Here is a 21,531-nt window from a genome sequence, read left to right as displayed (position 1 = left end):
TCCAAGCTCACAGGGCAAAGGTGACGGGAGCCTCCTGGCATGCACAGGATCTTCACCTAACCGTGGATGTGCAATTCTCTCTCTCTCTCTCTCTCTCTCGCGCTTTATTGGTTAAGCCGCCGTGGTGGGGGTGCGGAGGTTAGTCCGCCAGGGAATAGGCTGGTGGTGCACTGAGCGGGCTATCAAAACCGGACGGGTGACTCCCTTCGTCTCCAGCGCTTCTGCCTTCCCTTTTTACCAAAATTCAGCTTTGGTATTCCAAGGATTTAGTCTCGACTTGTTTCCGGTGGATCTCCTGGCGAAATTGTCCCATTACCCCCCACCCCCGGTACCTTTCAGAAGATCACCCGCCATGCGAACTACTGGCCCGTCTCCTTCCTTCCCGCAAACTCGGGTGTTGTCCCTTCCCTTCCCTTCCGACGGAGACAACGAGTCCCTCCGGGCGTATTCCAGCACATCCCGTCGCTTCGTCTCGCTTCGTCTCGTCGACCTGCGGTACAGACGCGCCGGGAGCCGGTAACAGGAGCGACCTCAAGGTCACCTGTCCTACAGCCAACGACGACCAGGGTGGCAGGGAAACTGGCAATGCTCGTGCCCCGGGACGTACACGTACACGACACAATACAGCATTACTCTTGTGCACCTAAAGTCACACCCACATGCGCACACAGGCTATCCATCACACTACCCATTTGTGGTCAAGATCTCCCTCTCGCCAGCATAAGATCGTCTGGAGACAGATAACCCAAATTGGTCGCCATCTCACTCAAGTCCAGATTATGCTTCGTAAACCCACTGCAAAAGAGAGAGAGAGAGAAAGAGAGAGAGAGAGAGAGAGAGAGAGAGAGAGAGAGAGAGAGAGAGAGAGAGAGAGAGAGAGAGAGAGAGAGAGAGAGAGAGAGAGAGAGAGAGAGAGAGAGAGAGAGAGAGAGAGAGAGAGAGAGAGAGAGAGAGAGAGCTAGAAAGGGGCATCACACTGCCGTACAGACTGAGCAGCGTCGTTGGAAATATCAGCAATGAAGGAAAGGAGGGAGAGAGGAATAATATGACTCATACATACGATTGCACCCGAGAGAGAGAGAGAGAGAGAGAGAGAGAGAGAGAGAGAGAGAGAGAGAGAGAGAGAGAGAGAGAGAGAGAGAGAGAGAGAGAGAGAGTGTGTGTGTGTGTGTGTGTGTGTGTGTGTGTGTGTGTGTGTGTGTGTGTGTGTGTGTGTGTGTGTGTGTGTGTGTGTGTGTGCGCGCGTGTGTGTGTGTGTGCGCGTGCGCGCGCACCCGTATGTGATCATACTGCAAGCACGCAAAACTGAGAAAGAAACAGAGTGCGAAGAATGTCAAAAAGCAGTTTCCAGATGTTCAGAGCGAAAGACCTGGGAAATACTTAACCGCAAAAGACTGTGTGTTCGCAGACCATAAAGGGTTTCAACAAAATCTACGCTGTGCTCAAAGACTGGAAAAGGATTTTTTTTTTTTTTTTATGGATGACGATGACTATCGTGTCCATACTGACTATACCATTCTATTCAGGTGCCAGACCCCCCTCACACCTCACCCCCCTCCCACTAACCCGTCGTTTGAGGCTTCCATTTGATTGATCCGGTAGACAAGGGCGATCGTTTTCGTGCACACCACTGGGAGAGGCCAGAATGGAGGGAGGGAGAGTGAGAGAGGTAGAGTGAGTGAGAGAGAAAGAGGGGGAGAGGAGAGTGGGGAAAGAGAGAGAAAGAGAGAGAGAGGAGAGTGGGGAAAGAGAGAGAGAGAGAGAGAGAAGGAGAGTGGGGAAAGAGAGGAGGAGAGTGGGGAAAGAGAGAAAGAGAGAGAGAGGAGAGTGGGGAAAGAGAGAGAGAGAGAGAGAGAGAGAGAGAGAGAGAGAGAGAGAGAGAGGAGAGTGGGGAAAGAGAGAGAGAGAGAGAGGAGAAAGTGAAATGAAGAGTGGGGTGGAGAGAGTGGAGAGAGGAGAAAGGAGAATTACAAAGAATCTCGGCACCTCAAAAGGTTTTACAAACCATACCGAGGACGTAACGTTAAAAGGTTACCGAGGATTCACACTAGTACTTACACTAATGTTTGTAGCACTTGTCTAATCGATTTTTGAACTGCTCAGCTGAGGAACTGTTTACCACGTTCTTTGGCAGTCAGTTTCAGTGTCGCACATTTTATAGGTAAAAACGATACCAACCTTGTCACAAGAGTAAGGAAAGGGATTGAGCTTCCACCCGTGATTGCGAATGGCATTCATGTTCAAGCTGAAGAGATGTCGATAGTGAATGTTATCAAATCCTTAAAATATTTTTAAAATCTGTCCCCGCAATCTCCTGGTTTCTGGAGAAGAGCCCAAAAGTCTTGAGACGCTTCTGGTAGCCCACGTGTCTAATGGCGGGAATACATTTCGTTGCTCGTGCCTGAACTCGTTCTAGCCTCTGAACGTCCATCCTCAAGTTCGGCGACCAAAACTGGACGGCGTATTCTAGATGGGGACGATCTAGAGAATTGTAAAGCGTCAAGATTATTTCTAGGTTCAGGTAACAAAACCGTCTTCTGATGTAACCTAAAAGGCCTTTGTGTTTTCTTTTCTTCTTCAATACACTGTTTTGAGGACTTGAGGTCGCTGCTAACCAGGACACCCATATATTTTTTCCAGTTCTGAACTTGCTATGTCATGACCCAGAGGAGTAATAGTCTGCCTTCTGGTTTGCGTGCCCGATATACATGGTCTTGCACTTATCCAGATTAAATGAGAGACTGAGGAGAGAGTGAGAGGCAGGGAGGGAGGGAGGCAGGGAGGGAGGGAGGAGGGAAGAGAGGAGAGAGAAGAAAGGAGAGAGAGAAAGAGAGGGGGGGTAGGGGGAGAGCTATTACTCTTTCGAATGAGACCTCAAAGCTTGTGGTTCGACCTACAGGTAATGATGTGACCTTAGACACTCGTACACATCGTACACCCATCCCCTTGATCAAGGTACAGTAACGACTTGCACCATTGATACACTCAAGCCCTGAGCGGGGCTCGGTCTCGGGCCTGCAATGTGACAGCCTGTGAAGCCACTCACTGTACCAAAATATGTATGTATGCATGTGTGTGTGTCTTCCGCTACATTGTAACGGGGACAGATGATACAGGATGGCTGGTGGCCAAATGGGCCAGGTTGTGTGCCACTTACCGATACATTCCCTTCCCGAACCCCCCCCCCCCTTCCCTTGCTCTTCCCCCGACTTGAAAAGAAAATTGAGGGGCCTTACTGTCCTGAGTTAAAGTCTGTTTGGGTTAACTTCTTGAAGGGGTTGAGAGGCAATTTGCAATTGGATTCTATCCGCCGCCACGATTTGCTTACGTGTGTCCCCCCCCCTAAGTTACACAAAATATTCCGACTTCAACAGCAATTCTTTGTTTCCTGTGCCCCACCAAGAATGAAATACCCCTCCTCTGGTGGGGCTTACAATGGATTAACAAAGGAGCATGCCGACAGGAGACCTTTTGGTCCATAATTAGGTCGGAAACGAAAAATTATAAAAATAATATAAATTATAATAATAAAATAAAGAAATAGGTAAAGTTAAATAAACATAAATAGTAAATAATAATAAATGGACAGATAATAATAAATAATAATCAAATAATAATAAACATATAAATAATAAACATATAAAATATATTAAATAAATGGCAGGTATTACAGTATCTTGCTCAGGTGTTTATCTAAACGAATCTTAAAGCTTCGAGCTGAATTATATTAGACTGCCTCTGCAGGAAGTTTATTTCATTCATTAACTACGTGGTCGGCGAATTTGTTTCTACCCACTTCTAAGTTAAATCTATTTTCTGATAGTTTGAGACCATTATTTCTTGTCTGATCTTCTGTGTGAAATTTAACTTTTGATGATAATTCCCTTTAAAATCTTAAAGATTTGTATCAAGCCACCTCTGAGTCTACTGTTTTTTAAGGGAAAAGATTCATATTTTTTAGGTCGATTTTCGTATGATTTATTTTTAATGTTTGGCATCAGTTTTGTGGCTCGCCGTTGTACTTTTCCCAATATGTCAATGTCTTTAGTAAAATTTACTTTTAGATCGGGCAATCAGTCCTAGAATCGTATTTGCTTTCTCAGAGGCTGAAATACGCTGCTTAGATGATTTTAAATCATTACCGATAATGAAGCGGAGATCCTTTTCACTATCCACTTTTGTTAACGAATTTCCAAAAAACTTGTAATCATACTGTTATTTTTATCTATGTGCATAACCTTGCATTTACTTGTGTTAAATTTCATTACTCTTCAGACCATTGCTGTAGTCTAAAACTTCTTGAATATCTGATTGGTTTATATAATCATTTGCCATTCCGCACATTTTTGTATCAACAGCAAATCTGGAGACAATAGAGCCCGTGGTCTATATAATTTATATATACTATGAATAGAAGTGGCCCAAGAACGGAACCTTGAGGAACTCCGCTCGTACCATTTTTCCATCTAAAAGTTTTGCCAATTACAACAACTCTGTTTTCGATCGTTTAACCAATTACTAGTCCAACTTAATAGGCTGCCACTTATTTCGTGTGAAGCTAATCTAATAAGTAGTCTTTCGTGGGAGACGGTATCAAAAGTTGTTGTTGTTATTTTTTAAAGTCTAGATATACTAAGTCTATTTTGTCATAATTCGAGTAAGTTACGCAAGAACGTTTCCGTTTGAATCCATGCTGGTTATCATTTATCAAACATTTACTTTCTAAATGGTGTTCGATAGCATCTCGATTGACAGTTTCCATCTTTTTTCCTACGACTGAACTCAAGCTTATAGACCTGTAGTTATCTGGTTTCTTTTTTGTTAACTTTTTGAATATGGGAGTAACGTTAGTTAGCTTCCATACTCTTGGGACATCTCCGGATATGACTGATTTCTTGAAAATAATTTCTAATGGAACAACAATCTCAGAAGTGGAAGATCATGTACTACAAACTTAATATGCTTTTACTCAAGATTGGCAGACATAATACAAGAAAGAGATGACTGGGCAGACTGTGCCTTCCTGGACTTACAAAAGGCTTTTGACAAAGTATCACACAAAAAGCTACTAAGAAAAATTGAAACAATAGGTGGAATACAGGGAAAATTATTGGAATGGATGAAAGACTTCTTGAACGGAAGAAAAATGAGAGTGGTACTTAGAGAAGAGAACTCAAAATTGGGTAAACATGATAAGTGGAGTCCCCCAAGGCTCCGTGTTGGCTCAGATAATGTTTGCTGTTTATATAAACGACATGGATGAAAGAATCGAATGTCACATAAACTTCTTTGCAGATGGTGCGAAACTATTGAAGAGAGAGTAAGTAAAGAAGATTGCAAATCTTTTCAGGAAGACTTGGACAAAGTCTGGAAATGGAGTAAAAAGAACGAAGTGAATTTCAACATTAGGAAATGTAGTGTATAATGGAATTTGGAAAAAGCAAAAATAGAATACCCGGTCAATACAAAATTGGAACAAAGGAAGTTACAAAAGTAAACTCAGAAAGAGACCTAGGAGTAATTATCTCAAACGACATGTCACCAAACAAACATGTAAACAAAATTGTTGGAGAAACCTACAATTTAATAAGATAAATGAAAGTGGCCTTTGACTACATGGACGAGGAAATGGTAAAGAAAACTACTTACACTGATAAGACCAAAATTAGAATATGCAGCGTCACTATGTATACCCAGTAAGATAAAAAACACAAAGAAACAAGAAAGAATTCAATGAGCAGTGACAAAGATGGCACCAGCACTTAGCAAGTTGACATACGAACAAAGATTGGACAAAATAATCTTGCTAACTCTGGAGCAAAGAGAAATTTGATAACCATCTATAGCATTCTGAAATGGAAATCCTTGATAGGGATGATATACTTCAATGGGACAGAAGAAACACAAGAGGACACGAGAAGACACCTAAGAAGGACAGTTACAGAAGAGATTTGAAAAAGAACAGCTTTCCACACAGAGTAATAGATACATGGAATAAATTGAAAGAAAACAGCGAGAGCTAAAATTATACACGATTTTAAGAAAGAACTGGATGCGGAAAGATACAACTGCGGGTCACTACGAGCATAACTCTTCTCACACAAAATACAAAAAGGTAAATACACACACACACACAAACACACACACACACACATACACTAAGATTTAAATATGGCTAACGCCAAGTGACTTTAATCGCTTCAAAATAAACAAACATCCCCTCTCCCCCGTTCAAGTCCATACACACATATCGAGAATCCCTTCACGTTAATTTTGGCGAGCGTCACTTTTCCTTTTACAAATAATTGTGGCTACTGCCGCCATACAGGCAATCGGCTCTATTTACCTGCGTGGATAATATCCCCACCCCCATCCCTCGATAGTGACGAGGTGATAGCATGTTCGATGATCACACTCTGCACAAGGTGGCGCACTTTTTATGACTGGCTCAATCAGGCTATTCTATTCGTCATAGGGGGCACCCCTCGGTACCCAAGCAGTTATGTCATGACGCACCCACAACAAAAACCTCTGCTTGTTCACTGTTGTGGGTTGGCGTGTGTTGGCGGCCCGAAACTTGTTCCAATCGTGGGCCACCGCTTGGAAGAGAGACCCCGGCGCCACGACTGGTACAAACTCGACGGCCTGTGGCAACCCTCGCCTCCGAGTATACCCTTGGGGACCTGCAAACAGGCTTCGGGTTCTGCCCTTTCTGCCACAAACGGGGTGGGAGGAAGAGACAAAGAGAGACAAATACACACACACACACACACACAGTAAAAGAGAGGGAAAGAGAAAGATGGCCAATAGGTGACGTCTTCCACAATATCAATCTGGCGGGCGGCGCCACAAAGCTCGATGCTGGCGAGCCGTTTTGAGAATTGCATGTGTAATGCATGTACATTATGTGTGTGTGTGTGTGTGTGTGTGTGTGTGTGTGTGTGTGTGTGTGCGCGTGTGTACACACCATCATCCATTCATAAGACTTTATTCTGACATCAGTTTCGCCTCCCTACCTATGAAGGCCTCAGCTCGCTCAACATTTGAAACCTCTGACTGACGCACACGATTGCCGTTCTTCTCATCTGGCTTCACATACTTTTTCATCACATATTGTAGGGCAGCTTCTGTACCAATCAAGCCATAAAACCCCAGAGTTCTTTCTTAAGCAGCTGTTCTGGCGACACCTCTGGGTGCTAAAAACGCTTTTTTATAGACTCGGATCATTTAACCAAAGGAAGAATGACCACGAATCGCACGGAACGATGCATCATCCGCCACTTCAGCAGGGGCTTTCCTTAAATGGACCATTAGCCGTGAAAACGCCTGCATTTGCTATTTACTCCAGACGAAAAACAATTATTCTTTGGATCTTGTACAAGCACACGTACTGCACACGCCAATATGCATGTTCCTTCTTGCATGCGTGTGTGCGTGCGTGCGTGCGAGCGCGTGTCGGGGCGGCAGGTGGGGATCGATGATGCGCGCCCGTCCGCCGGGTGGGCCGCCGGCTCGCCGGCTGCACCGCCTGCCTGACGGACCGCCCACCTGCCGGCAGCATTTCGCAGTCTACGTCGGCGCTGGCAGGGTACTCTTTGACACGCCCGGCGTCCGCCCGCGTCAGTTCTTAGTGTCTGCTCGCAAGAGCACGTGTTACATACGACAAGCGGGCCGCCTCTCGCCGCCCCGCCCCGCCACCCACACCCATGTCTCCTCCTCCTCCTCCTCATGGGCGAACAGAGCGGGGCACCACGAATTTAATCATCGAAAAATATGCAGCCCACCTGTGCAGAGCCACTGTCCTTGTGTATCCTGACCCTTCCTGAGGACGACTGTCAAGAGGAACCGAGACCCACCATAACGCGACAATACAAAGCGGTCCTGTCTGGGTCCATCGACAGGCCACTGAGTACAAGACGGCGTGTGCGTGCGTGTGTGTGCGTGCGTGTGTGTGTACTTTGCGAACTCATTGCATGATGATGACAATATAAAGTTAAGGGATATGGTGATGTATTTCTGTAGTACAAGTGTGTCATTCACCACGAACTTGGATCACGCGTTGGGCTCGTGATCGACAGTTATTACCCTTCCGGATGAGAGCTCTGACATAATACGACCCAATTCATGGGTAATGGTGTGACCTAACACACACGCACACAAAACTTTTTGCCCACCAGATTTGGAGTGCTAGCTTGCAGTGCACCAATGCTGAATTTATTAGCCCTAGGCGAGTCTCGAACTCGGGCCACTAAATTAGCGGATGAGCGCGGTACCAACACAGCCGTGTGTATTTACCTACCTAGTTGTATCTTACGGCTAGGGGAGCTACGCTTGTGGTGTCCCGTCTCTGTATCTCGCCATGTCTAATTTGCTCTTAATTTCGTGTATGGTTTTTGGACACACTATTGTTTCGTCTAGTTTGTTCCATACATCCACCACTCTGGGGGGGAAAGCTGCTCTTTTTCAGGTCTCTTCTTTAACTGCCCTATTTGAGCTTTCTTCCAAGTCCCAATTTGGTAAGTCTTCTCTATCAAGGATTTCCATACCTTTCATGATTCTGTAGATAGCTTATTATATAGTCAACAAGTCACCTCTTTCTCTACTTGTTCCAATGTCGGCAATTCAAGTTTTGGCAATCTTCACATGACAATTTTGAGTGTTGGGGCCATCTTCGTAAGTGCTCTGGATTCTTTCAATTTTCTTCATATTCTTCTTGGTACTGGGTGACCATAGTGTCGCTGCGTACTCCAGTCTTGGCCTTATCAGTGTGACCAGTATTTTCTTTACAATTTCTTCGTGTAAGTAAAAGCCACCTTTATTGATCTTACCAAGTTGTAGGTTTTTCCAACAATTTTGTTTATGTTTATCAGGGGACATGTCTTTTGTGATGATTACTCCCAGGTCTTTTTCAGATCCCACTTTCTTTACTTCCTTTGCACCAATTCTATATTGTCCTAATATCCTTTTTTTACTTTTTCAAAATTCAATTATGCTACATTTCTTAATGGAAGTTCACTTCCCACTTCTGACTCCATTCCCAAATCCTGTTCTGATCTCTCTGCAGCGAATCACAATCAGTTTCAGTACTCACTTTCAACAGTTTTCCGTCATCTGCAAAGAAGCTCATGTAAAATTTCACACCCTCGTCCATGTCATTCACATAAATAGCAAACATTATTGGAGCCCAAAATGATCCTTGTGGAACTCCACTAATCACCTCTTCCCAAGTAGAACTCTTATCTCTGAGCACTATTCTCATTTTTCTTCCATGCAAGAAATCCTCCATCCTTTTTAGTATTTTACCTTGTATCCCTCCTATGGTTTCCAGTTTTCTTTGTACTTTTTTTGTTCAGTACTTTGTCAAAAGCTTTTTGTAGATATAGGAATGCACAATCAGCCCATCCATCCCTTTCTTGTATTATATCTAATAGCCTTGAGTAAAGATATATCAACTTTGTGGCACATGATCTTCTGTCTAAATCAGAATTGACTCGGATTTAATATATTGTTCTCCTCCAGGTGTTTTATCCATCTAATTTCTATAATTTTTTTTCACAAATTTTGGCTACCGTGCTTGTAAGGGAAACCGGTCTGTAATTTGTTGGGTTTTCCTTGTTTCCTCCTTTATATATTGGTACGATATCGGTAGTTTTCCAGTTTGGTATTTTTCCTTCTTTGAGTGAGCAATTTATTATGTTAAATATTTTGTCTATTAGTTCTTCTTTACATTCTTTTAGTATCCAGCTTGCGATTCCATCCGGGCCGTGCGATTTCCTGACATCAAGGTTCATCCTTTGGTCTATTATTTTTCGTGTTACTATTATTTCCCTCATGTGCGTGTGTGTGTGTGTGGGGGGGGGGTATTTAACTTCTCGGCCTTCATCCTGATGTTGTACATTTTCTCTAGTGAAAACCGAATTGAAGTGTTTGCTCACGACTTTAGCCATTTCTGTATCTTCTGTGTATTCCATATCCCTTTGGCGTAGTTTCACTATTTCTTGTTTGTTTTTTAGTTTACCGTTCACATATCTTTAGAATAGTTTTGGCTGATCCTTACATTTTTCTACTGTCTTTTTCATAGTTTCTTTTTTCCTCCCTGCGTAATTCTACATATTCATTCCTTTGATATGTTTGCCACTTTTTTTTTTGTCTTTCCATCTTTTCCAAGCTGTATCTCTTTTATATTTCGCTTCGCTACAGCTTCTGTTAAACAGGCACTTCATATACACCTTTTCCTGTTTTTGCTTTGGGACATATTTATCCACTCTTTCATTATAGATTTCTATTAGAATCATCCCCTTTTCTTCCACTAGTATTTCTTCGTTGTAGATTTTTTCCCAGCTCGCTTTAAGAAAAAAATTCCTAAGTTTCTCAAAGTCCATTTTACTATACATCAGTCTTCCTTTTCTGTATTGCTCTATATATATTTCCTCCTTTGGCTCTAACTCAAGTAATATGTGGTCACTCTTCCCAATTGGTGTCTTTTATTCAATATTATCCACAATTTCAGGTTCTGACGTAAATAATAAATCTAGTCTCGACGGTTCTTCACTATTTCTAAATCTAGTATTTTCTTTAACCCATTGTGTCATTGTATGTTCTATAGTCAAGTAATATATTTCCCCAAAGATCCTCTCACCCTTATCTCTTCCCAACAAATTTCTTTGCAGTTAAAATCTCCCATAAGTACCACGTTTCCTCCACCCTTCAGCATCTCATTTAATGAAAGCCTTGTATCTTGTGTGTGTGTACGTGTGTGTGTGTGTGCGCGTCCGTGTGTACGTGTGTGTGCGTGCGTACGTGTGTGTTACGTGTGTTTCGGGGCTAGGATGCCAGAGATGAAGAAGATCGCCTGGTGGCCAAGAAGGAAAAATAAAACAAAATAAAAGAAAGGTATGTCACGCACTTAAATTGAAGATACTGGCCCACCCTTCCCCTCCCCCCACTTCTGTTTTCTTGTCCGTCACTGACGACTGGTTTGCCACGTAGCGCCAGTCATCTCGTAAACACGTGGTAAGCCAAGCTGCCAATAGCAATCCACGTTTCCCGTGCACAGCTGCCAAATTGTCACTTTATCAAAAACCCTTTTGTCATTTGAGTTATTTGACACCCTAGGCGACCTAAAAAAATCAGCCGACCTTTCATATCAACACCCAATCGACGTGATGTCACCATTCGTCATGTCCTTTGTATCACAACTAAATCTGTCATTGTAGCGCTCGTCATACACGCAGTTATCAAAATACGATGTTCAGTATCTCTCTCCCATAACACACACACACCAGATACCACGAAGTCGATGACTCGCTGTGTTCTACAACCACGACATAGCTGCGGCGAGAGCCTGGCCATGCGGATGTCACAATCCGTCTCCGTAACTCCATCTAGATGACGTCCCTAGTTCACGACTAGATGTCGTATCCTTCAACAAAATTTCAGAAACTGAAAAGTTCGACTACAGAGACTTGCAGCATTATGCCCAAGAGGAAATACGAATCATAGTTACTTCTTGTGGCGTTTGGTTTCAGGCCCGGAAATATGAAATCCACGAAATCTGTCCACAACTGTTGAAGATGCTCTGCCAGTAGATATGAGGTCGCGTAGTGGGGTGGTGGTGTTCTACGACTTCAGACTACTGCAAGACGACATGACGTCACCCATGACTGCTCAACTACACTACTACCCGGGCAACCAAGTGGGAAAAAGACACTGTGTGATACTTTGGGGATACCTTGTTGCCCACGCTGGCAAAGCGCAATCAACTGTCCTGTCACTGCCTACCTAGCCATTCACACCAACAATTGCATCAACGAGGGAACGCCTTACGTCAGTTGAGCTGCTGTTGTACCCACTAAGCTAGATCGCTCGCTCGCTCGCTCGCAACTGCTGCTGCTGTATCAGCACGCAGCCAACCCGAGGTTTCTTCTGGTCTATGAACATGAAGCGCTCAACCACTGCTGTTGTTGCGAGTCGTTACACTTCACGGTAATTCGTCCCAAGTACAAATATGTTCTGTTTACTTACGACTACATCGATGGTAATAATTACGACGATGAAGAGATTTAGCATTTCACTGTCAATGACTGACCAGCGCTTCTATCCTCGCGGACAATATCGCCAGATGGGGAAGTCATAGAGACTGTGTGAATGGTCTCTACGGAATGATAATCACAAAAATACCAAAGGCGATAGTAACAATAACAGTAATAATAATAATAATAATAATAATAATAATAATAATAATAACGAAAGAAATTACATATACCAATAGAATATATCAAAAGTACTTGTTTTCATTATAAGTATATATATATATATATATATATATATATATATATACATATATATATATAACATATTTTCTTGTTGAGTGTCACGGGCAATCCTACAGGCTCGTTGTTTTTTATCATTACAATCACGAACGGCGGCAGCACGAAAACAGTTACATGGCAACAACAACAACAACTAAAACAGTTGCATGGCAACAACAACAACTGACGACAAAAAATTAGGACGACGCTGATTATCATCTTCACCGCCACCATGACCAACGACTGGCTGCTACTGCTGCCGAAACTGGCGACATCGCCAAATCATTTTGTTCCCGTGGTCGTCGTCGCCACGGCCTGCCCCAACCCCGAGACCATCATCACGGTCAACAGCGACATAACTACACATCACTGCAAGTCCATTTACCCGTAAAATTAAAGTGTCATGTTATACGCACTCCCACACGCATATATATAACGAAGAACCCACAGTCGGATTACTATTTACAAATATATATATATATATATATATATATATATATATATATATGTATATATATGTATATATACACACAGATGCACATGTATATACAGATATACGTATGTATATATATATGCATACACGCGCGCGCACACACACACACGTACATATATACTAGCAGGACTCTTTTCCCTTAAAAGAGGAAGGTAGCCAGCCATGGCATGCACCCATTCCACTCTCATTCGTCACCCATCTCCCTCTCTCTCTCTCTCTCTCTCTCTATATATATATATATATATATATATATATATATATTACACACTGTATATATTCTAGGTGGGAAAAGGAACCACTAGAGCCTTAGTACGAGTTTATTCCTAATTTCGCAGATCAGCTTAACTGCGAAATTCGTGAGGAATAAACTCGGAATAAGTCTACTGTTTCCTCTTCCCTCTCACGTCGTGCTCTCTCTCTCTCTCTCTCAAACATACACACACAAAGTACACAGTGTATGACATTGTGTTCTGGCATTCCCTTAAAAAAGTTTCACTCTAGACTAATTTAAAGGGACGGCAGCAGGGAGGAGGAGGAGGAGGAGGAAGAGGAGGAGGAAGAAGAGGAGGAGGAGGAGGAGGAGGAGGAGGAAGAAGAGGAGGAGGAAGAGGAGGAGGAGGGCACTGCAAACCTCGTCGGACTAAAGCAGTGTCGAGAGTGAGAGTGGCTGGGGGCGAGACTCAGACAAGAGGAGCTGGGGACGATTCTACATGGGACGTACCATGTTATCATGATGTGTGTAATTCTGCCACTGGCGATGTTTGTGGTGGTATGGTAGCACAGACGCTTATATCTCGCTATGTTAGCGGTTGTGGTTCGTCACAGGTTGTGGTCCTGGTGGTGACCATCACAGACATGGTCTTGTTCTTGTCGCTGACGCCAGTGGGGACTCGCAATGAGAGGTACAGATCCTTAATGTAACAAAGACCGTGGTAGCATTTTGCATTGTCGACTCAAGTTTTGTACGTCAAAAGGAGTTTCACAAGTGCAGTCAGGCTGCGTCAAGATCTGAAAGATAATCTATGATATATATATATATATATATATATATATATATTATATATATATATATATTCACACACACACACACACATTGCAGGTGGGATGGTTATGTTGAAAACAAAACACAGTGATAGCGTTCATGAGGCGGTTTGATGGCCATGGTTGTGTTAAAACAAAGGTGAGAGTGTTTGTTGGCAGGCTCTCAAACTACTCGCCTTCCTGTTTACAACGCTTAGGGTGTGGTGGTTGTTGGTAGCTGGTCGTAGTGCGCGGTTAGATTAGGTCAGGTCAAGGGCAGTTGTGGCGGCAACGGTTAGGCATGTGCGCGCTCGTGTGATTCACCATGGTCTTGGATCACGTGTTGGACTCGTGATCGTCAGCTATTTCCCTTTCCGAAGAGAGCTCATATATGACCGATCTATGGGTAATGCTGTGACCTTACACGCACACACACACCCAACTCCCCACCCACGAGAGTTGGAGTAAAGACCCGCAGCGCAGCGATACTCGAATTATTTCAGCCCGGGGCGGGATTCGAACCCGGACCGCCGAAGCGTCAATTGGGAACTCTAACCACGGCGCCACGAGGTGTGTGTGTGTGTGTGTGTGTGTGTGTGTGTGTGTGTGTGTGTGTGTGTGTGTGTGCAGGTGGCTCAGGTCGTGCTACACCACACCAGGTGATCCGTGTAACACGTTCCACTAATGAATCAGTCATCCCCCTGCTGACCACTTGCGGGCACCATTTCCAGCATCATCATGTATATCCACTGCCAACATTCATCAAATGACCACGATCACCACCAGCACACAACCGCTTCCACCACAAGAAGAAACCACCACCAGTAACTTCCACACAACCACTCATAGCAGGTAATCACCACCGCCACCGCTGCCACCATGACGGCCTGAGGGTGCGAATATACACACCATGGACTCCCGACACATATACGTCCAGCTACTGATGTCTCTTCCTCCTTTTCTTCGACTTCTTCGTCCGGTCAGGTCAGACCACCTGTTTCGTCTGGCGGGGCTCGAGTCTACGTATAATCGATGCAGATCCTCGTCCCGCTTGACCCCTCTCCACGGCCACGGCCACGGCCGCGGCCGCCGCCGCCACTCAAAATAAACACCCAATGTCATTTATACTATTGGTCAAAGGAACTGCTGGTGCATCTGGGTTGTCACATGTCACACACCAAACACCCAAACACACCAAAAGTTCTTTTCCCCTTTACAGGGGGGTAGCCTAGCCAAGGCACACATCCTTCGCCTTTTCCACACCCAGTCGTCCCTTTTATCTTAGCTCATTGTAGATGAAGGGTCATCCCGATCTCTCACCCACTACCCGGGGCAGGTGCAACACAGCAACACAAGGCACCTCCACAGCCGAAGCTGGTTTATCCCAAACGCTTCATTACATGGAGAGACCCCCTCCCCCCAGCTCAATCCACTCCAGAATTAACAGGGCAGAGAGTAAGCTATCCCTTTGGGCAGCGCCATCCACACAAACTCTCCCCTCACACCTATCTCTTGCCCTCTCCTTTCCCCTCCACCCCATTTATCCCCCTATTCCATTCTCGGTCTTCCCTTCAACACCACTCCATCCACCTCTGCCTTCCACACCTTTCGCTAGTTTTTCTTCACTCATTTTTTCTATAAGCCCAAACTACCATTAAACCTGTCAGCTCTCTTTCCACCCCGCTCTCCATTTCATCTTGTAACCCCACCATATTCATGAAGCACTTTTATCTCCTACACATTTAGGTTCCTCCATTCTGACTCCCTTAAAATAAAGTCTCTAACCCATATAGTGCCGTGGGCACATTCATCCCTTCGTAAAGTCTACTTTTTGCGTTCATCCACAGATACTTATTTCTTATGGCACATTTCATTCCCCCCCAAGACATTTCCTTGCCCCCCCCTTACTCTATAATTTACCTCCACCTCCACTCCGCCATTCCCTCCTATAAAATACAAGTGACCCTAAATAAGCCCATCACTTCCTCAAGCCTCTCTTCTTAACTTTACTCCATTTCACTTCTACCCTCTCCCCTTATACATTTCATCACATTACGCAAGTCCACATTTACTTTTGGATTTTTCCTTTTACATATCCTCCCAAACTCCGCCACTAGCTGCCTCTGACTCATCCACAAACGCAGTGTCACCTGCAAACAACAACTGGCTCGCCTCCCACTTCCACTCTCACGTACCATCTCTAAACCCTAATCATAAGCCTTGTATTCATCTTCCATACTGCATCCATGTACACACTGAACAAACACGGTGACATAACACAAAAACAGTGCCCAAACTTCATTTCAATGAACTCGCTCTCCTATACGTCTTATTAACTATCTTCAAAGGACTGATCTCTCTAAAACTACAATGTTCAAATTCATCTTTTTTCTTGATATAGTGAAACTCCAGTCCACTACTTTAAGCACATATTAGATCTTACTAGCCAATCCACTAAGATTGTTCCTCCCTTTGTCAGACACTCCACGTGGCACCCACCTAACCCAGGTGCTTTACCAGCTTTCACCTCTTCCATTGTATCTCATATTTTCCTATAGCCCTGTCGTTTTCTTCTCCATCAGTCATTTTCCTAGCGTCTCTCACTGCCACAATCAATCAATCAATCCCTAAAACAATCTACCCACTTTCCCCTCCCCGCCTTCACTTCCATTTGTCGGTCGACATCCTTTACTTTTCCTCTCTCTCTCTCTCTCTACCCGAATCATTCCCCTCACACTTTAAAACTTCTTTCCAAAACATTATTTTATCATGTTCGAAATTCTCCGTTAAAGTCCTAACCCACTTTACATCTGCTCTGCTCTCCTCTGCCTCTCTGACCTTGTACTGTGCTTCTCCTCTCTTCTTGTATTTCTCATTTGCTTCCCAGCTCTTCTTTGCAACCGGTCCTCAGAAGCTCAAGGCTTCTCTTCCACCAACGCCTTTACCTCAACCCACAATATAGATATAACACACACACACATTATCAATCAATCAATCAAATCAGCCATCCTGAGTCCACTGCTGAACAAAGGCCTCCATCATAGTATTCCATGAATCACACGACCGTGCCATCCTCTGCCACGTCACTCCTGCAAACTTCTCGATCTCGTCTCTCCACCTTCTGTCTCTCCTGTGTGTGACCGTATATGTATGCATGCATAATATGTGTGTGGAGAGACACGTTTTTACACCCGCTAATATGGACCAGGAATTCCCATCTGTATTCAACCTTAGTAGAAGGGAAGGTGAGGGGCCTACGCCAAAGACACGTAGCTGAGGCCGAAGCTATGATGCGCTTTAGGGGCTGTTCAGGGTCAGGCAACAGTCACGGCTGGGAATCGGAGAGAAGTACGGGACTCGAACTCATAGCTAAGCGAGCGCGAGACCAGCACACCTCCGATAACGTTACCAGCCAGGTCCTTCCTGGTCAGTTGTCTTCGGTACCCGGGTCCCATCGAGCATTGGAAGCTTCTCTCGACTCTTTGGGTGGTTCAACCCATTCATCAACACACCAACACTCTCCACCTCGACAACTTCTTGTTCTGCCCAGGCGACTTTGTTAATTAAAAGGGAGGACTTCTGATAAAAAGAGGTCTCGAACCATCGAGACTTCCATTCTGCCCTTGACTGAATGAAACAGTCTAGCAACAACTTCGCTGTTTGCAGTCACACAATGCCAATGGCAACTGACACGGAAACATCTAGCTTTCCATTGTAATATTCACTGATCCTTGGTCAATTTACCAGTGGTGGGTTGTGACCATGAAACAAAACCTGGTAGCCCCAACCCCACCCCAGTCCACCCTAGATTCGTATGTTTGTATGTGTGTGGGTTGTTGTTGTTAAGTTTATCATCCACTCTAAGACCACTGGCCTGTACCTGGGAAACTATACAACCTTTGTGTCTCATCATGTTGCCTTCGTCCGTTTTTGGTAAGGTTAGGGATGTTACAATGAGTGCGATTGTGAATATAATCTGAAAACAGAGTTGACAGCTCGACCATACTAGGTGTCATCAGTGACATGCGGCAATGGTGTCCCGCACCTCTACTACTGAGAAGGGTTGGGAAATGCGACTGGAACATTTGGATGACACTCACCGGGAATCGAGCACGCCTCCCACGTACAAGGCCGGAACGCTACAGAATAAAATTGCCGAGTCCCCACAGAGCAATCGGACTCCTGTATTATGCCACCCCGGAGTTTGCTCACAAGGTGAAAGAGAGGGGGAGGAGGAAAACTCACCTGGATATGTTCGAGGAGGGACGTGGAGGCATCCAGGCGAAGGTTGCAGCCCTGCCAGCGGCACACATCGACGCTGAAGTCCTTCTTCTTCTTCTCCGGAGCAGGGAACCTGACAGGGGGGCGTCCCTTGGTGGCACCGCCCAGCGATGCCGTCGGGGTGCCGGCGACGGCAGCCTTTGGCGAACTGCTATTGCCGGTCCCGGTCGGAGGAGCCGGGACACAAAACCCGTTCAGGGTCTTGCTCTGACGCTTCCCCTCATGGGAGACCTTTGGGGAGGATGAACACGAGGAGGTCGCTGCTGCCGCCGCCGCCGCCGCCTTAGAGCCGGTGGGCGATGCTGGCGACGGAGGGGAGGAGGGATGGGGCGGACCTGCACTACACGCCGAGACGCCCTGAGGTGTAGCGCTGTTTCCCTGAGTGGGTCGCGCCCTCAGCGATACTGCCGCCTGCTTACCGCCGTCGACGGGCGGTGTTGCGTAGTGGACACCGCCGGCAGCGGTGGTGGCAGCGCTACCCCTCGTTACGGTACCACCAGAGACCCTCGAGGGGGACTCCTTCAGTCTTGCCTCCCTCGGGCTCTCCTTGTCCTCGGCAAAGGAGGAGGACTTCTCCTCCTCCACCTCCTGCTGCTGCTGTTGTTGAATTCTGCTCGACCGACTCGACACCAAGGCCCCAGTCTTGGCACTTGTGAACACAGTGTTGTTATTGTTGTTATTATTGTTGTGGTGGTTGTTGGTCTGGTCCTTCTTAGCATGAGGGTGCTCCTTCCCTTCGGAGCCACAGAGATCATTACCTGGGGACACCACCTTGTGGGACTCTGGCCCTGACGCCGCTCTTCTCCGCACGCCGTTGACCCCGAGGGCCAGCGCACCCAACTTGTCATTCTTGACACCGTTCACTCGCCCGTTCAGAACATGGTCACACTTGAACCCGTTGCTCTTTCCGTACTCGAGCAGGTCGAGCTTGACGTCATTAAAGTCCTTCTTGAAGCCGTTCAGCTTGGAGACCCGGTGTTTCACTTCTGCCGTGAAGTACTCGGTGATCTTCCCTTGACCCGACCGCGTGGTGGGACTACCAGGAGTGTTCCCTCCCGAACGCCCTCGCCGATCCGACGTGGGTGGAGTCTGCTGCTGCTGCTGCTGCTGCTGCTGCTGCTGCTGTTGTTCGGGGCACGTGCAGGGCAGGGCGGTGAGCCGGCTGAAGGTGCTCCGCAGCATCTCCGCCGCCGCTACCGCTACTTTCAGGTCGCTGACGACGCCGTTCACGTGCGGTGAAGTCCCATTCAGCCTCCGGAGGCCGTTGACTCCGTTCCGACCGCCGCTTGGAAGGCCCTTGAGGCCGTCCTTGCCCTCGCCGCCGCCGCCGCCGCCGGCCGTGGGCGAGAGGGTGTGGCGCGGCACCTTTGTGCACCGACGGAGGCCATTGCGTCGAATGTCGTCGCTGAGCGTCCGCTTTCTCGAATCCCTCGGAGACTCGCGTCGCTCCTCCACGGAACTACGGCGCCTCTGTGGGCTACTCGTCTCCACTTCTCCGCACATTCCAAGGGAGTTTGAGGACGAGGAGGATGAAGAGGAAGAAGAGGATGAGGAGGCGCGGCGAGTAGTTCGTACGTCCGGGGGTCGGTCTTTGGGGCGTGGGTGCTGGGCGCCTCCCCCACCCATCAGAGTCTCTCTTTCGCTGATACTGTTGCTGCTACTGCTATTGCTGCTGCCCTTCCTGCTTGCACTGACTCGTACACTGGACCCATCGTTGGGCGCCATCTTCTCGCCGCCGGCTCCCGCATGCGGCAGTCGTCCTACGCGACCCTGACTGGAGGGGCCGCGGACCCTGCTGTGGCGGCCGTCCCTGCTGACGCTGCCACCGCCGTCTGCGCCGCCGCCATCCCGCTCCTCTCGATATTCCTCCTTTTCCTGACGGTGGTGGTGGTGGTGGGGTTGGTGGGGTTGGTGGTGGTGGTAATGATGCTCTGTCTGGGCCTCACCACTTCCTGGCTGCTGCTGCTGCTGCTGCTGCTGTTTCTTCTTCTTCCCTTTCTTCTTCGGCCTCTGCTGCTGCTGCTGCTGCTCCTCAGGTGGGAACTGCTGCTGCTGCTGCTGCTGGGAGGAGCAGGAGGTGCTGCCCAGGGGTGTGGGGCGCGGGGAGTTGGGCTGGGCAAGGGGCACGAGGGGTGGATACGCATCCACATGCGCTAGCAGAAGAGGACGAGACTCCTGGAGGAGGCAAGAGTCCGCATCGAGAAAACCGTTGTCGTCAGCGCCGTCGCTTCTGCCGCCGCCGCTGTTGGCGCTGCCCTTAGTAGTGTCGCCGTCCTGCCCACGGGGCTCCTCCGGGGGCCACGGGACCTCGGGTGACAGGAGAGAGTCACTTGTGTTGAGGTCTTCTTCGGGTCGCGGAGGAGGCGAGCACGTGAAGGCAGAGCAGGGGGAGGACACGCTGCACTCGCCGCCCACGCCGCTGCAACAAAAGGAACACAAGCTTAGTGTACATTATACACCGGATAGACAGACTATTGATAACCTCAATTAACCAATATATTACACATACATACATACATACATATATATATATATATGTATCCTGATTAATGAGTAAACTTACATACATATGTATTATCATGAGTCAAAGCTGTGATACATCCAACGGATCTACACAAGTAATTAAAATTGCAGAAACTATTGCATTCATACAACTTCCTTGGCTGAAACTGAAAATCACTATAACTGTATGAGAAACACACACACACACACACAAAATATTTTAGATATATATATATATATATATATATATATATATATATATATATATATATATATATATATATATACATATATACACAAACTCATAAACAAAACTGGCGCATAGCTGAACACTGGCGGGATCACGACTCCTGCCACTGACTGTACGTCGCACCAGACTTCAGAGTACTTCTTACAGCCTTTGCGGAAAAGGCCGGACGGTGTCCCGCCCATTATGGGCGCATCAGTCTTCAACGACTTGGAGGACCTTTGTTCTGGCTGCCCCAAACCCCCCACCCCGATCTACCAGAGGAAGGACCCCACCTTGGGACAAGGGCGCATAGCAAGGATCATGTCCATTTCAGGTAAAAACGTTACCCAGGGCGGGCACTTCCCCCCTCTCACACACACTACAACCACCACCACCACCACAAAACACCCACCAATCCCGTCCCAGCCTCCGTTGTTGGCTGGATGCACCCTAACTCCAGAAGTCCTTATTAAGAGATACTTCCGCCTCCAAACGCTTTTGCACGAGAGATACACCTGTCCCAAGACTTTTTCGCATCGTCTTCCCACACGAGATGCACCTGTATCACGACGTCTTCCCACACGAGATGCGCCTGTCCCAAGACATCTGGAGATGCACCTGTCTCGAGGCGCGCAGATGGAGGCGCAGCAGCCGGGAGACACCGCCCGCCCGCCCGCCCGCCTGCCCGGGGTGGA

General features: G+C 46.6%; 1 protein-coding gene across 1 annotated transcript in view; it reads right to left on the bottom strand.

The window, feature by feature from the left end:
- jing (AE binding protein 2 jing) overlaps positions 1-21,039 on the bottom strand; it is a 67,315-nt gene extending 46,276 nt beyond the window's left edge. Inside the window, exons 1-2 of the mRNA XM_076197567.1 lie at positions 20,969-21,039; positions 18,070-20,524 (exon numbers count right to left, since the gene is read on the bottom strand). Of these exons, the coding sequence (XP_076053682.1) occupies positions 18,070-20,524; positions 20,969-21,039 (2,526 nt within the window). The remainder of the gene's footprint in view (positions 1-18,069; positions 20,525-20,968) is intronic.
- Positions 21,040-21,531: the final 492 nt, after the last annotated feature.

This window comes from Oratosquilla oratoria, chromosome 14, assembly GCF_046742065.1.
Source record: "Oratosquilla oratoria isolate Oo_2021 chromosome 14, ASM4674206v1, whole genome shotgun sequence".
NCBI lineage: Eukaryota > Metazoa > Arthropoda > Malacostraca > Stomatopoda > Squillidae > Oratosquilla > Oratosquilla oratoria.
Note: the sequence above shows the minus strand (reverse complement) of the source record. Positions and strands in the feature narration are given on the sequence as shown.